Genomic DNA, 14535 nt, shown 5'->3' with positions numbered 1-14535 from the left:
TCAAGGGAAGGCCTTTCTGCATAGAATATCTTTGTTAGGGCAAGTTTAGTGAAGAAGACCCTTAGATGGCAACTTTAAAACGAGTGCGAGGGTGCCCATATATGCACATATGCCCATGCAAGCAGAAATGTTAAATCATGCATGGAATTGTGCGCACAAGATTCAAAATACAACCATCGCTCATCCATGTGCCCCTAATTTTAAGTGGTTATGCAAGCATACATAGTTCACGTATCTTCCTTAGGAATCTGTCGGTTTTAACGTGCACATGTTAGCAGATTTTAAAACATGCTCACGTGAAGGACATACCCAATTCTACCAATTAGTCCACCAGTTTGCTCAAACTATCGCGAAGACATCCAGAGCCCCCTGGTTCTTCACCCTGCACCCCCCCCCCCCCATACACACACACACACACACACAGTTTCCACAGACACCTCACCCAGCCATTTTAGGCCTAACCCCTCATCAAGAGCAGCAGTAAATATTCATGGCTAAAAGCCCACCGCGGCTCTCGGATTTAAAATATTCGTTTACATGTGTAAATATTGGCTCTGCCGCGGAAGCCCCTGACACAATCTAACTCCACCCCTTTTTTCACGTGTTGGGTTGCGTGCACACAGACATCTACACATGGGATAATATATACAGTATGAATACATATATATATATATATTATCAGAAACAGTCTACCATACTTGATCTCCAGTTCTACTTCCTCTTCCACACAATAAAGAATCTTCTTTGTTTGTTCTGCTCTTTCCTGAGTTCAAAAATTATTTTGCTCCTGTTATATCTACTAGGAGGCTGTTGCATGACGTTGCATACAGCATATTCTTCTTCAGTCTTTTATAACGGCACAAGAGGCTTCTGGCCACCATGTAATACCCAGCTCCCTTTCTCTGTTATTTGATTGAGGCTCTGAGCTATTTCAGACAAATAGGGAGTAGATGTGGAGGACAAAGGAATGGCAATGGGCCTAGATAATGATGCTACACACTGATGGAGGAGGAAAAAGGAGGAAGAGGTGAGAAGGAAGACTTCATTTTATTTTGTTTTATCTCATTGCTTTTCATTGACAGTTCAAGACGAGTTAGATTCAGTTACAGTGGATAATTTTCCTTTCCCTAGAGGGTTTAAAATCTAAGCGGTCCATCTACTAAACCGTGATATTTCCCCAGAGAGGAAAATACCATAGGACTCACCACCCAGCGGTACTGCAGTTTTGTGAATCCCATGGCACTTCCTCAAGCAGTAAAATACCATGGGTTAATAAGACCCCAAAAACAGAGGTGGCCAAAGGTAAACAAAAGTAGATAAAGTGCCCACCTATAAGCCCTGCCGCCCCCCCCCCCCCTCCCCCCAGGCCAAAAGCCTTTTCCTGTGTGGAAAAAATTCCAGGCTTCCCAAGGCCCTTACCAAGCCCTACCCCACAGTCCCTATAAGGTCTGGTGGTCTAGAGCGGTCAGCCGGAACCCATGTGATAAGCCTCTACCACCCTTGTATTTGGGGCTGCTGACCCATCTCAGCCATCCAAAACATTTTAGGGGTCCCCAGGGGGTGGGGCTTAAGAATGGAGGTGGGACCAGGGGCAATTTCTTTCTTTCTTTTCTTTTCTTTTTTACTTCTGTTCCTTCTTGAGATGCGGGAGAGGGGTTGGGAGATGGGGGTCTCATTACACCCCTATCAGGGATTTTATTCATTCAAGGCTGGAAGGTTCCGGGGCTGCTTGGCCCCTTTAAGGTAAGGCCCTGGGAGCTTGCATTAGCATCCTGATGATCCTGGGGAAAATTAGTTACTCCTTTCGAGGTGTAGTTAACGTTCCATTGAATAACACGTCTTGCCTACTTGAATATGTGACATTATTTCATTTACATAATGAGCTGCTTTGCATATATTTGCATGCAAAGCAGCCTATTAACATAACAACTTTGCTGTGTTACAGATGTGTGGAAATTCAAATTCTGCATGTTATCTGTGTGTTTACATTTTTACCATGCAGTTAATGCTGTTTATTGCATGTTAATATAATAATCAAAAGAACCCAGAAGTGTAAGAATAATATCAATACCCAAAATAAAGATCTCACTTTCTAGCAAAGTCCAGATGTGTTAACAAGAGATCCAATAGAAAAAAATAATGATAAATGTTTCCAATTTTTAATTTTTTTGAATGACCATCATATTTATAGCACAAGTACCAGCATATTCCTTCACAGTTCCATTGTGGTTCATATCTCCCAGTACTTAAGCACACATCGTGAAATGAATTTTGTTCATAAAATGAATGACTGATGATAGGGGGTTTGTCTCATTATCTCCCTGTTTTCACAAGGGTACACTGTGCAGTATTTCATTGCTGGTATCTATGCTATAAATATGATTTTCATTCAAAAAAATTAAAAATGGGAAAACTTTATAATTATTTTTTTCTATTGAATCTCCTGTTAACATATCTGAACTTTGCTACAAAGTGAGATCTTTACTTTTGGTTGTTTATTAAATGTTAACACGTTATTGCAGATTACTAAATAACCCCCTTACTTTGTTACAATGTTTGCTCAGTTTCATTCTGTATCAGCTTTTATTATTTATATTGTAATTGGGTTTGATTTTTATTATGTACATAATCTAAATGCTTTGAATAAAGTGATTGGTTCATGTTTAAAATAAAATAAAAGTAAATAGATAAAATAGTGGTGTTGAGAAACCTGGGTAGTCCATATCTTCCAAAAGTAATTTTGCAGGGCGGTGCTTCAGCTATGATTTCTTTTCCAGCTCTCAGCTAGCAGAGAATCTCATGTTACTCAGCCAGATTGTCAGGTGGGGAGAAGGAGAGAAAACAGGGGAGGTCCCCTAAAAATCTGATCATATGTAATCCTTTCAAACCTGCATTCACTTATTTCTAAAAGTAGGTTTATAAGTTTGTCTTCTAAATACTTTTTTGCTAACAGTCTTCCTGAGATTCCTGCTGGGGTCAGAACTTAAACATTAAGATGACTGGATGAAAAGGTTCATGATATAGCAGAAGCAGTAGAAACTGAGCTATCACATCCTAGGTTACATCAGGGAAGGACCAATTGGCCCATCCAGTCTGTCCAATTCTCCTCCGCTCTTGGTTCTCTACCACTTTGGGTAGTTGAGCATAAAAATCCCCATATTTAAACCAGTACCAGCTCCTCCCCTCCCCCACTATCTATTACCCACCCTCCTAGTCCTGTTTATACCACTGCCCTTGATATCTGTCTCAAACGTGTAAACTCCGTCGTCACAGTGCTGACCTCCACCACCGCTGCTGGTAGGACTTCTCAGGCACTGCTGTGTTCATCTTCGATTCTTACAAGCCACATAATTAATCCAACACCCATGGTTCACCTCCCACCAGGCTTGGTAATAATTTAAACAGCTGCCAAAACTTGTGAGGCTGTTGTCCAAACATCTGGCTGTTCTGTGCTCGCTGATGTTAGCTCTGCAGCCTTGGAAGCCTTATGTAGCCATTACCACCACATTCTGCACATTGACTTATATTTCCCCCTTATTCCACCCCCTCCCCCGATTGGTCCTCTAAAGTTTCGGATGACTTTGCAAAACTCAAACCCCCTCCCTCATTTCTTATTCTTAATTCTCCCACCTGCTTTCTGTTTGTCTGTTTGCTGCAATTTCTGCCGGTAGGCTAGTCCAGGAAATCGACCCACTCACTCAGCAGAAAAGTATTTTCTCATGGGTTTCTCATCTTTCTCTCTCCAACTTCATATCTTGACACCTTTCCCCTTGAATTTCTTTTGCTGCGGAAAATCACACCCTGCCATACTTTGCTGAAGGCTGTCAAACAGTTCAGTGTTTTCCGTCATATTGCCCCACTCCTGTTTCGAGTGTTGCAGGCCTCTCTTTTGAGTGTTTGTGTTGTAGTCCTTATATAACCCCTGAGGTAGGAGCTCACTTGAGGGTGCTGGAGCTTAGTTGGGCTGCCAGGGTTCTTTTCTGACAGGGAGAAAGGTAAAATTGTCGTTCAAGGCTCTTAGGATCTTGGGAGGTCTTCAGATACCTTCCAGTCTGAATAACACACACTGCCATGCAGCCTGGTGGTGTTCACAATAAATCCTTTGCTGGGGTGGAAGGGGTAACTTGTTTGCTTTAGTTAGAGAATTGCTGGCGTATTTCATGCAGATGAATACATTTAATAGAGGATACACTTGAGTATAGTGCAATCCATGCAGAAAAGCAAAGGAGTGGGGCAATATGACAGAAAACACTGGGAGGGTATGATTTTCCACAGAAAAAGAAATTCAAGGGAAAAGGGGTCATGATATGAAGTTGCAGAGAGAAAGATGAGAAACATGAAACAGTACTTTTTTACAGAGCGAGTGGAGAAGCTTATACACATATGGCATAAAAATATATCATGCACTTAGGAATAAGAGGTGTCTGTCTGCAGCAGATGACCTGTAGGCTCATCTGGATACTCCTCCCAGAAGCCTCAGCAAAGGACTCCAGAGGACACTGTGAGCTATAGTAGATGTACTACACAATAACGATTCAGCGCAGCTCCGAACACTATCTAGGCTTCAGGTTCCACAGCCCCCACACTCTTTCCAGCAGCAGTTCATAGTCCGCAGCCTTCACATTTTTTCCTGCTGCACAGAACCAGATGGCTCATCTGCATACTTCTCCCAGCAGCCTCAGCAGAGGACTCCAGGGAAAATTATGCTTTGTTTAAGCTTCATCTTCCGCAGCCTTCACATTTTTTCCTGCTGCAGGGAACTGGAAGACTCTTTTGCATACTTCTCCCAGCAGCTTCAGGAGAGGACTCCAGAGAATACTACAGACCATATAGGTTTTGGCTTTCACAATCCTCACACTCTTTTTAGCAGCAGAGGACCTATTGGCTCCTTTGTATACTTCTTAAGCAGCCCCAGCAGAGGACTCCAGAATGGATTCAACTTTCTCAGCCCCCATACTCTTTCTAGTAGCAGAGGACCCGAAGGCTCATCTGCATGTTTCTCCCACCAGCTTCAGCAGAGAACTCCAGAGGATAACACATGCCCTTTCATAGTTTCTAACAAATCTAGAAGGATAAGCTGCCCTTCCAATTTCAGTTCTTAAAAATGGTGTCTACTCATGAAATAAGTTGTGTCCAGACACTACCAAATGACCCCAATCATTATGATTTCACAATATTTTGATGGCGCAAAGTCTTCATGCACTTAGCAAACATGGCCATTACCATGCAGCAATATCAACTTATTTCAGAGCTTGCTCCACTACAAGGTTAGAGGCAGTGGGTTTTCCACATTATCATTCCAGTATCTTTACTTACATCCAGTGAACTCTTGTCCTCCCAGACTGAATGAGAATTGCTTCTGTTCTTTGTTAGACTTCACGCTTTTGCATACTCCATCACCTCCAAGTTTTGAAGTCTTCAACCAGTCATTTGTATGGCAGAGCAGCACATCTGGGTGACTCATCAATCCACACATGATAGTGCCTTAATTCAAATGAAAATAGAGTTACTTTATATCATAACAACTTTAAACTTATTTTTTGAGATAGGTGAAATTAGCTGGGTTTTTTTTTTTAAAACGTGTTTGATATATTTTGTGTCAGATGAGTGTGATCTATAGACATGTGTGTGTGTTTTATTGCGGTGTACATCTCTTGTGGTTGGTGTGAGATCTTAGCCTGTTATTATTGTCTTTGAAAAACCTTTTTTGTAAACTTTTGCAATAATTACAACAAATTGTATTTGATAATAAAATTAACAAATCTTTTCACAATATAATTTTAAATTTTACACCATTTTTCCCCTATAGTGGGAATTATTTTTCATAAGTGAAGAAGAGTACGTGCAATATATATAATAAATCAAGATCATTTTTTTTTCACTTTGATAATCAGCAATTAAGAGGATCAAAAGAGAAATGCTTACAAAATTTTTTTAAATTAAATTAATTTAATGTAATATATAATAAATATAAATATATATAAAAATAAGGGTTTCAAATGAGAATAACATCATCAGCTAAACAAGGGAGGTAGCAGAAGGGCTAGTAAGCCTTGTTTGGGCATGTCAAAGCCAAGATGATATGAGCACATAGTATTAATAAATAAAGATAAAGAAAAAAAGATATAGTTTATTGTGGAAGATCATTTTGTTAGCTGTTTCCTACAGTTCCATAATAGTAAGGTAAGGAACATAGCTTAAGCTTCTCGGAGAAGTTTGTTGGTTCTGGTTATAAAAATCAGAACAATAATTGTACCAAGACTATAATTTGCATTCATTTAATGATACTTGATTTAATATTATGTTCATGATTCATGAAAAAAAAACCAACTTTTTCAAGCGTAAGTTATATAAATAAAGTTACATCTTTGGTTAAAACAAATAATTGTTTCTCCCTCTCTCTGAGAAGCTGTTAAGTGGTTCCCAAAGGGAAAAAGAAAACACTTCAGACCCTGAATTGAGCTCTGAATGTGTTAAAAAGCCCTAATGGATAAGTTATCCAGGTAATTTATTTACTCCAGCCTGGAATACCTCTAAACGTATCTGGCTAACTGTTAGCCGGACAAATCAGAAATGGTCTGAGTGGCAAGAAACTTAAACCTGTGCTTTGTCTAGCTAAGTCCCAGACTTAGCTGGATAAGTCATTGTTGATGCAACCTGCAAGAAGGAGCCCTGTAGGACCCCACCGTCAGCAGGCAGACCCAGACAAAGCAGAGGCCCAGCTGGAACTTCGCCTTTACCATCCCACATGCCCCCAAGGTTGAGCCTTTGGGTGCTGGGGCTGATCAGTCATAGGTGGGGGCCTCTGCTTTTGGCGGAGAGATCCGTCGAGAAGGCTGGAACAGAGCAGGTGGAGGTCAGGTGTATCTGGAGGCAGGCAGCGGTCTAGAGTATCTAGGCACAGGCAGTGGTCAACACCAGGTATCCATCCGAAGGGAAAGGCAGAATGGATAGGCAGAGCAGGAAAGGAAGGAGAAGAACAAGTGGGCAATGAGAGAGCCTCTAAAGAACGGGACACGGGAACCGAAGACAGAAATGCTGGAACAGGAGACAGGATGTTGGAGCAACACACACTACTGCTGGAGTAGGGAGGTATGTTGCTGGGGCAAGTTGTGTTTTGAGGAGCTGCCCTTATATAGGGCAGGATGGTGGATGTCATCACTAGGGGGGCGCGGGAGAGTTTTCCCGCCACAGTACCTTTAAGAGGAGCAACGTCGGCGCATGCACCTAAAGTGAGGTGCAGTGCTCAGAGGCTGGCGGCATCGTGCTGCATTTCGGGACTAAGCCAGCCCAGCCGGGGGAGGTAAGTGCAGTGGTCCACAGAAGCGGCCTGCAGACTGCCAAACGCAACAGCCACCTGAATACTGAGCTCTCTGTGTCGTGGGGTGTTCAATCATGCCACTGTGTTTGCTGCCTATAATTTTTATTTAATCACCAAATATAGCATTCAAACTCGTATCAAACTTATTTCAATGTAATTCACATCCTCGGAAAGTTTGTGCCAGGGACAATGTAGATATTTATTTGAAGTACTAGTGTCACTGGCACAAACTTTCTGAGGATTGAAATAAGTTTGAATGCTATATTTGGTGACTGAATAATTTTTGGTTGCATTCACATTATCAGACTCTCGTTTTCTTTTTGTGCCTATAATTTTTAAACAGCCTCTCTTGGTCTCTTAGGGTCTTCTTTACATCGTGCTTTTTCCACTGATGCGCACTCTGTACCTCGAGGTTATGATGCCCCTTTTCTTCCTTCCTTACCCCCTCACTTTGAGGGTTGATGCCAGTGCTCCTGCTGCTTTGCGCCTCTCGTGATCCCTTTGGGTGTTTTTGCCTTTGCTCCTGCTGTCTTCAAAGTTCTTTTCAAATTCCCTTACAGTGCTTATTATTAGTATTTAGCCTTGCATGGAGTATATGACCTGTTTTAGGCTGCATTTCCAAAACTTCCAGTGACCATACTTTCATGTCATTTTTTCTTTCCACCTTCAAAGGACTGAGATAAAAGCTGTATTTATTTATTTTTTTTTACATAAGAATATGTTTGTTGAGAGGAAATATTTGTCTGAAAGAATTGTAGGAGCTATTTCATTCCTGGAAAAACAGAGTCTTTGGAGATTATGTTACCAAACAATGTTCCTATATAATTCCTGATGCCCTGCCCCTCTCAGGGTGCCTTGGGTTGTTCATGCCACTCTCTTCAGGCTTTTCCCCCACCTTGGGGTGTTGGTTGACTTTACCTCCACTCCTCCTATTTTGGTCATCATTCAATGCCTTGGAATGCTAATGGGGCAGCTGCTTAGTCCGTGGCCCTCAGTCAGTGCTTGCCACTTCTCCTCCTACCCGGGTCCTCTCACGTTGCTCTCAGGAGAGACAGGCATACTGGGGATCCCATCCCCCCAATACAAGAATCAGCATCAGGAAAGACATAACAAAAGGGAAGTCAATTTCCAAACCTGGGGTCACCCAGCTCCTTCCTCAATTGATGACATAGGAAAAATTTCTCAGGTCTGCTATGCAGATCACATCCAGAGATTTCCTCTGGCTTCACCCTTCCCAGGGGTGGTAAGTTCACCATCTTTCAGTTAGTAGATTGTTTGATTAGTCTTTTACCATATACCCAGGCCCAACAACTGATTTGCACATCAGAATCACTATGGACAACCTTCAGAGTTTCCTCTGACTTCAGGTCACTATTTGCCAATTTCTTAGGGCTTTGGCATTTTCTACCACTGCTGGTGTTGCTTTGCCCTCTCATGGTGCCTTGGGGTATTCAATGTTCATGCTAAGGTTGTTGATGCTCTTTGCTATACTCTGATGCCTGGCCTGCTCATGCCACTGTTGGTATTGTTTTGCCTTGAGGTTTCATGGTTCTGAGCTGCTTTGCCCCTCTCAGGCTGCCATGGGGTATTCATGCCACTCTTGATACTGCTTTGATCTTCTTTTGATGCCTTGGACTGTTCATTAAATTGTTCTTGGTGCCATTTTCTTCCCTTTTGGTGCCTTGGTATCTTCATGCCATTGTTTGTGCTACTTTGTCCCTCTCTTAGGGCTGGATTTTCCATTCTAGCAGAATGGTGAATCCAGCGGTAATGGGGGCGGGGGGAGGCAAAGGGGGGGCAGGCCTGCAAAAGCCGGCAGCAATCGCACCACTGCGGTGTTATCGCTGCCGGCTTTCGCACCCAATAGCGCCACCGTGAAAGGTGGCGCTATTGGGCACGCTACTGGCGACGATAACGGTCCTTACCTTATCGCTGCCAGCGAAGATAGCAAATGTTGCTTACCTGATGTAACAGGTGTTCTCACAGGACAGCAGGATGTTAGTCCTCACAAATGGGTGACATCGAGGATGGAGCCCACCACGGAAAACTTCTGTCAAAGTTTAAACAGAACTTTGACTGGCCCCTACTGGGCATGCCCAGCAAGGCACTGACCCTGCAGCCAGCAGGGGTCTCCCTTCAGTCTGATTTTCAAAGCTACAGGCAGTGCCTAGAAAGTAAAAATAAAACGAACCCAACACCGCGGGGAGGCGGGCGGGTTTCGTGAGGACTAACATCCTGCTGTCCTGTGAGAACACCTGTTACATCAGGTAAGCAACATTTGCTTTCTCACAGGACAAGCAGGATGGTTGTCCTCACAAATGGGTGAGTACCGAGCTGAGGATGTCCCGACTTGCACCAAATGTACCCAACGGTGTGCAGCAGGCACAACAACGGAGGAGAAATTGGGAAAGGGCATCCGCACCCTACCGGGTAGGTGGAAGGGTGTTGGTACATCAGGTTGGAAAAAGGTTACGCAAGACAGACTGGCCGAAGATGGAGTCCTGTCTTCCAGCTTTGTCCAAACAATAGTGGGCTGCAAAGGTATGGAGAGAACTCCAGGTTGCAGCTTTGCAGATGTCAGGAAGCGGCACCGATCGAAGGTGTGCCACTGACGTCGCCATGGCCCTCACAGAGTGTGCTTTAACACGGTCTTGAAAAGGAATGCCAGCTTGCTCATAGCAAAAAGAAATGCAGTCCGCCAACCAGGAAGAAAGAGCCTGCTTACCCACAGGTTGTCCCAACTTATTAGGATGGAAAGAGACGAATAATTGAGTGCTCTTCCTGTGGGAAACTGTACGGTCTAGGTAAAAAGCTAGAGCTCGTTTACAGTCTAGGGTATGCAGGGTCTGCTCTCCAGAGTTGGAGTGGGGCCTGGGAAAAAAGATAGGTAGTATGATGGATTGATTGATATGAAACTCAGAAACTACCTTAGGTAAAAATTTAGGGTGAGTGCGGAGTACCGCCCGGTCCTGCAGGAGCTTAGTGTAAGGCGGATAAGTAACTAGGGCCTGTAATTCACTAACCCTGCGAGCTGAAGTAATAGCCAAAAGGAATAACACTTTCCAAGTGAGATATTTAAAGTCACAGGAGTGCAGAGATTCGAAAGGAGGTTTCATAAGACGACCAAGAACCAGGTTAAGGTCCCAGGATGGGGCTGGAGGACGCAAGGGCGGCTTTAGATGGAGCAAGCCCTTAAGAAAGCGTGTTACTAGGGGTTGTACTGAAATAGGATTACCCCCAATACCCTTATGGAAGGCGGCTACCGCACTGACATGCATTCTGATAGAAGAGGTTTTAAGACCTGATTCAGAGAGATGCCATAAATACTCCAAGAATTTGGAGATTGGACAGGAAAGGGGATCAAGGGACTGAGAAGTGCACCATGATGTGTACCTTTTCCATTTGTATGAGTAAGACTTTCTTGTGGAAGGCTTTCGTGAAGCTATCAGGACCCGAGAAACGGAATCTGAAAGGTTGAAAGGCTGAAGGACTAACCTTTCAACATCCATGCCGTCAGGGACAAGGCTTGGAGGTTGGGATGGAGGAGGCATCCGTCGTTTTGAGTGAGCAGATGCGGGTCCTTTCCCAGAGGAATGTGCCTGCGGATGGAGAGATCCTGGAGTATTGGAAACCATACTTGGCGTGGCCAGTAAGGTGCTATCAGGATCATGGTTCCTCCGTCCTGGCGTAGCTTCACGAGAGTCTTTGACACAAGAGGGAGTGGAGGGAATGCATAGAGCAGACCGGTTGTCCACTTGAGGGAGAATGCATCCCTCGGCCGAGAGTGCTGGCTCCGAATGAGAGAGCAGTAATCGTCCACTTTGTGGTTCTGAGGGGACGCAAAGAGGTCTATGCGTGGAGAACCCCACTTGTGAAACAGAGAGGTCGCTACCAGAGGATCGAGTGACCACTCGTGTGGTTGGAAGACACGGCTCAGCTGGTCTGCCAATACATTGTCTACTCCCGGCAGGTAAGTGGCCCTGAGGTACATGGAGTGGGAGAGGGCTTCCGCCCAGATGTGCGCAGCTTCCTGACACAGAAGGAAGGAGCCTGTGCCTCCCTGCTTGTTTATGTACCACATGGCCACTTGGTTGTCCGTCTGGATTAAGATTATCTGATGAAAGAGATGATCTTTGAAAGTGCGGAGCGCATAGCGGATTGCTCGAAGTTCCAGGAAATTGATCTGGTGTTCGGCTTCCTCTTTGGACCATAACCCTTGGGTTTGAAAGTCGTCCACATGGGCTCCCCAACCGATGTGAGAAGCGTCGGTGGTTAGGATTACTTGTGGATCCGGTGGAAGAAAGGGTAAGCCCTGAAGGAGGTTGACCTGAGTCGTCCACCAGGTTAAGGATAGGCGCAGCGCTTGTGTGACTGTGACTATGGAGGACAGAGGCTGAAAAGCTTGAATCCATTGGTGTCGTAGAGTCCATTGTGTTACTCTCATGGCTAGTCGGGTCATGGGAGTGACTTGAACCGAGGATGCCATGTGCCCTAGGAGAATGAGGAACTGGCGAGCCGTGGCAGTGTTCTGAGACTGGAGCTGGCGAGCCAGGGACATTAGGGTGTGGACCCTCTGAAGAGGAAGGTAAGCCTTTGCCTGTAAGGTGTCCAAGTCTGCCCCAATGAAGGATAAGGTTTGAGACGGGACTAAGCAAGATTTCTCGTAATTGACGAGAAACCCTAAGGAAAGGAGTGTTTGAATAGTCAATTTTAGGGAGGATTGAGCTATCTGTTGGGTGGAGGCCCTGATTAGCCAATCGTCCAGGTATGGGTAGACGTGGACACCTTCCTTCCTTAGGAATGCTGCTACCACTACGAGACATTTGGTAAAGACTCGTGGGGCAGAAGCTAGACCGAAAGGGAGGACACGGTATTGATAATGGTCGTGGCCTACTAGAAACCGCAGATATTTGCGATGGGATTGTGTGATCGCAATGTGGGTATAAGCGTCCTTGAGGTCGAGAGACCTCAAGGACGCTTATACCCACATTGCGATCACACATTGCTTATACCACACATTGCGATCACATTGCTTATACCCACGCTCAAGGACCTCTGCTACAAAGAGAGATCCCTTCTTTGTAGCAGAGGGAGCAGCGCGCCTAGGGTTACCATTTTGAACTTCTCTTTTTGAAGGTATTTGTTGAGGGCTCGAAGGTCCAAAATGGGACGTAGTCCCCCTGATTTCTTTGGTATTAGGAAGTATCTGGAATAGAATCCCTTGCCTCGTTGAGAGGGAGGAACGGGTTCTATAGCATTTGATTGCAGAAGAAGGGATACTTCCTGTTGTAATTGAGCCAAATGGGTGGATAGACTCCACGCTTGAAGAGGCGGGGAGTCTTTCGGAAGAGTTATGAAGTTGAGGTGGTAACCCTGTGTGATAATTGTTAGCACCCACTGATCTGAGGTGATCTGCAACCAAGGTTGTAGAAAATGGTACAGTCGACCTCCTACAGGGATGTCCGGAAGAGGGGTTTGGCATGTGTTCCCTACAGGGGAGTCAAAGGCCAGCCGCAGGCCCAGGGGGAGGGGCTACAGTAGGCCTTTGCTTCCTAGGCTGACGCGGCTGAGGCCTAGTAGAGGATCGAGCTGGACGAGGCCTGGCCGATGGAGGGTAATAACGGCGTGGTCGAAAGAATGACTTCTTAGAGTCTTTCTTTTGCGGTTGCTTGGAGGTCAGCTCAGGTGGGACAGACGAGAGTTGTTTCAACGTCTCATGGTGGTCTTTTAACTCCGCCACAATCTGCTGAATTTGCTCTCCAAACAAATTATCGCCTAAGCAGGGTAAATCAGCAAGACGATCTTGAACCTCTGGGCGAAGGTTGGATGATTTTAACCAAGCCCAACGTCTGGCTGAGATGGCTGTGGCTGAAACTTTTGTGGAAGCATCGAATATGTCGTAGGCCGTCCTAATCTCGTGCTTCCCTGCCTCAAATCCCTTGTGAAGAAGGGCTTGAAGCTGCGGTTGGTATTGGTCTGGCAACGTGTCAGCATAGTCTTGCATCTGCTTAAGGATGGCTCTGTTGTACTGAGTCATGTAAAGTTGATATGAAGCTATGCGTGAAATCAACATAGCTCCATGATAGACTTTCCGTCCAACACTATCTAGGAACTTGTTGTCCCTGGTAGGTGGGGTAGAAGAGTGTGGCTTAAGACGCTTGGCCTTCTTCTGCGCGGACTCAACCACAACAGAGCGATGATCCAGTTGAGGTTTTTGGAAACCTGGTGCTGACTGGACAAGGTAAGTGGAGTCAGCTTTTTTGTTAACTGGTGACACTGATGAAGGAGATTCCCAGTTTTTCTTGAGCAGATCCAAAAACACCTGGTGTATAGGGATGGAAGCGATGATTTTTGGAGCATCCAGAAATTGAAGGAGTTCCATCATCTGGTGTCTGTCATCAGCTTCAGATTGTAGTTGAAAAGGTACAACTTCTGACATCTCTTTCACAAAATTAATGAAAGATAGATCCTCAGGAGGAGATCTTTTTCTACTCTCTGTAGGAGATGGTGGCGAAGGCAAATCTGTGTCAGAAGATGTATCATCATCATCACCCCAGGTATCGTAGGGATCAAGTGGGGCTTGTAGCCCTGATGGACCTGGCTGAGGCTCTGAAGGCATCGATGGAAACCGAGGTGGAATCGGTGCCGTAGGTGGAACCAGAAATGGCATCGATGGCTTCGGTGCTGCCGATGGAATCGTTGCCTGGCGTGGAATGGATGGAACCGAAGGATATATCGGTGGAGATATACCAGAAGGCACCGATGGAACCACCCCGGAAGGGGGAATCCGGAACGGTGTTTCTCCTGCCGATGAAAAACCAGTCGGAGACGGTGGTGTTGTCGATGGTACTGGAATCACCGATGGAAGGGCCGTCATGAGCGCCTCCATGCGGCTCAGTAGCGGTGCTAGCGCTTGTATCAACGGCTCGGTGGTCGGTTCCCTCCTCGGTGGCGAAGCCGGTGCCGGTGTCGGTGTCGGGGGCGGCACTGGAACCGGTGCCGGAGACGGTGCCGATGGAGGTTGCAATTTCTTCATCGCTTTCTCGATGGCCTCCTGGACCAGCCGGTCCAGTTCTGCCCGGAGACCAGGGGTAACCATACCCGGCTCGACGGGAGAGGGAGGCTGAGGCAGGGCCGGAGGGACCACCGTAACCGGTGGGATCACGGCCCCCGCACCCCGGGAGGGTGAGGGTTTCCTCGATGCCGGCGAACGA

The 14535-nt window shown here is 45.5% G+C and overlaps 1 protein-coding gene across 1 annotated transcript in view; it reads right to left on the bottom strand.

Annotated features, from left to right (window-relative positions):
• Nucleotides 1-14535, bottom strand: part of TG (thyroglobulin) — a 422996-nt gene that overhangs the window by 255041 nt on the left and 153420 nt on the right. Inside the window, exon 28 of the mRNA XM_029587208.1 lies at nt 5317-5484. Coding sequence (XP_029443068.1) covers nt 5317-5484 — 168 coding nt within the window. The remainder of the gene's footprint in view (nt 1-5316; nt 5485-14535) is intronic.

The sequence above is a fragment of the Rhinatrema bivittatum genome, chromosome 2, assembly GCF_901001135.1.
Source record: "Rhinatrema bivittatum chromosome 2, aRhiBiv1.1, whole genome shotgun sequence".
Classification (NCBI taxonomy): Eukaryota; Metazoa; Chordata; class Amphibia; order Gymnophiona; family Rhinatrematidae; genus Rhinatrema; species Rhinatrema bivittatum.
This window is presented reverse-complemented; position numbering and strand designations above follow the sequence as displayed.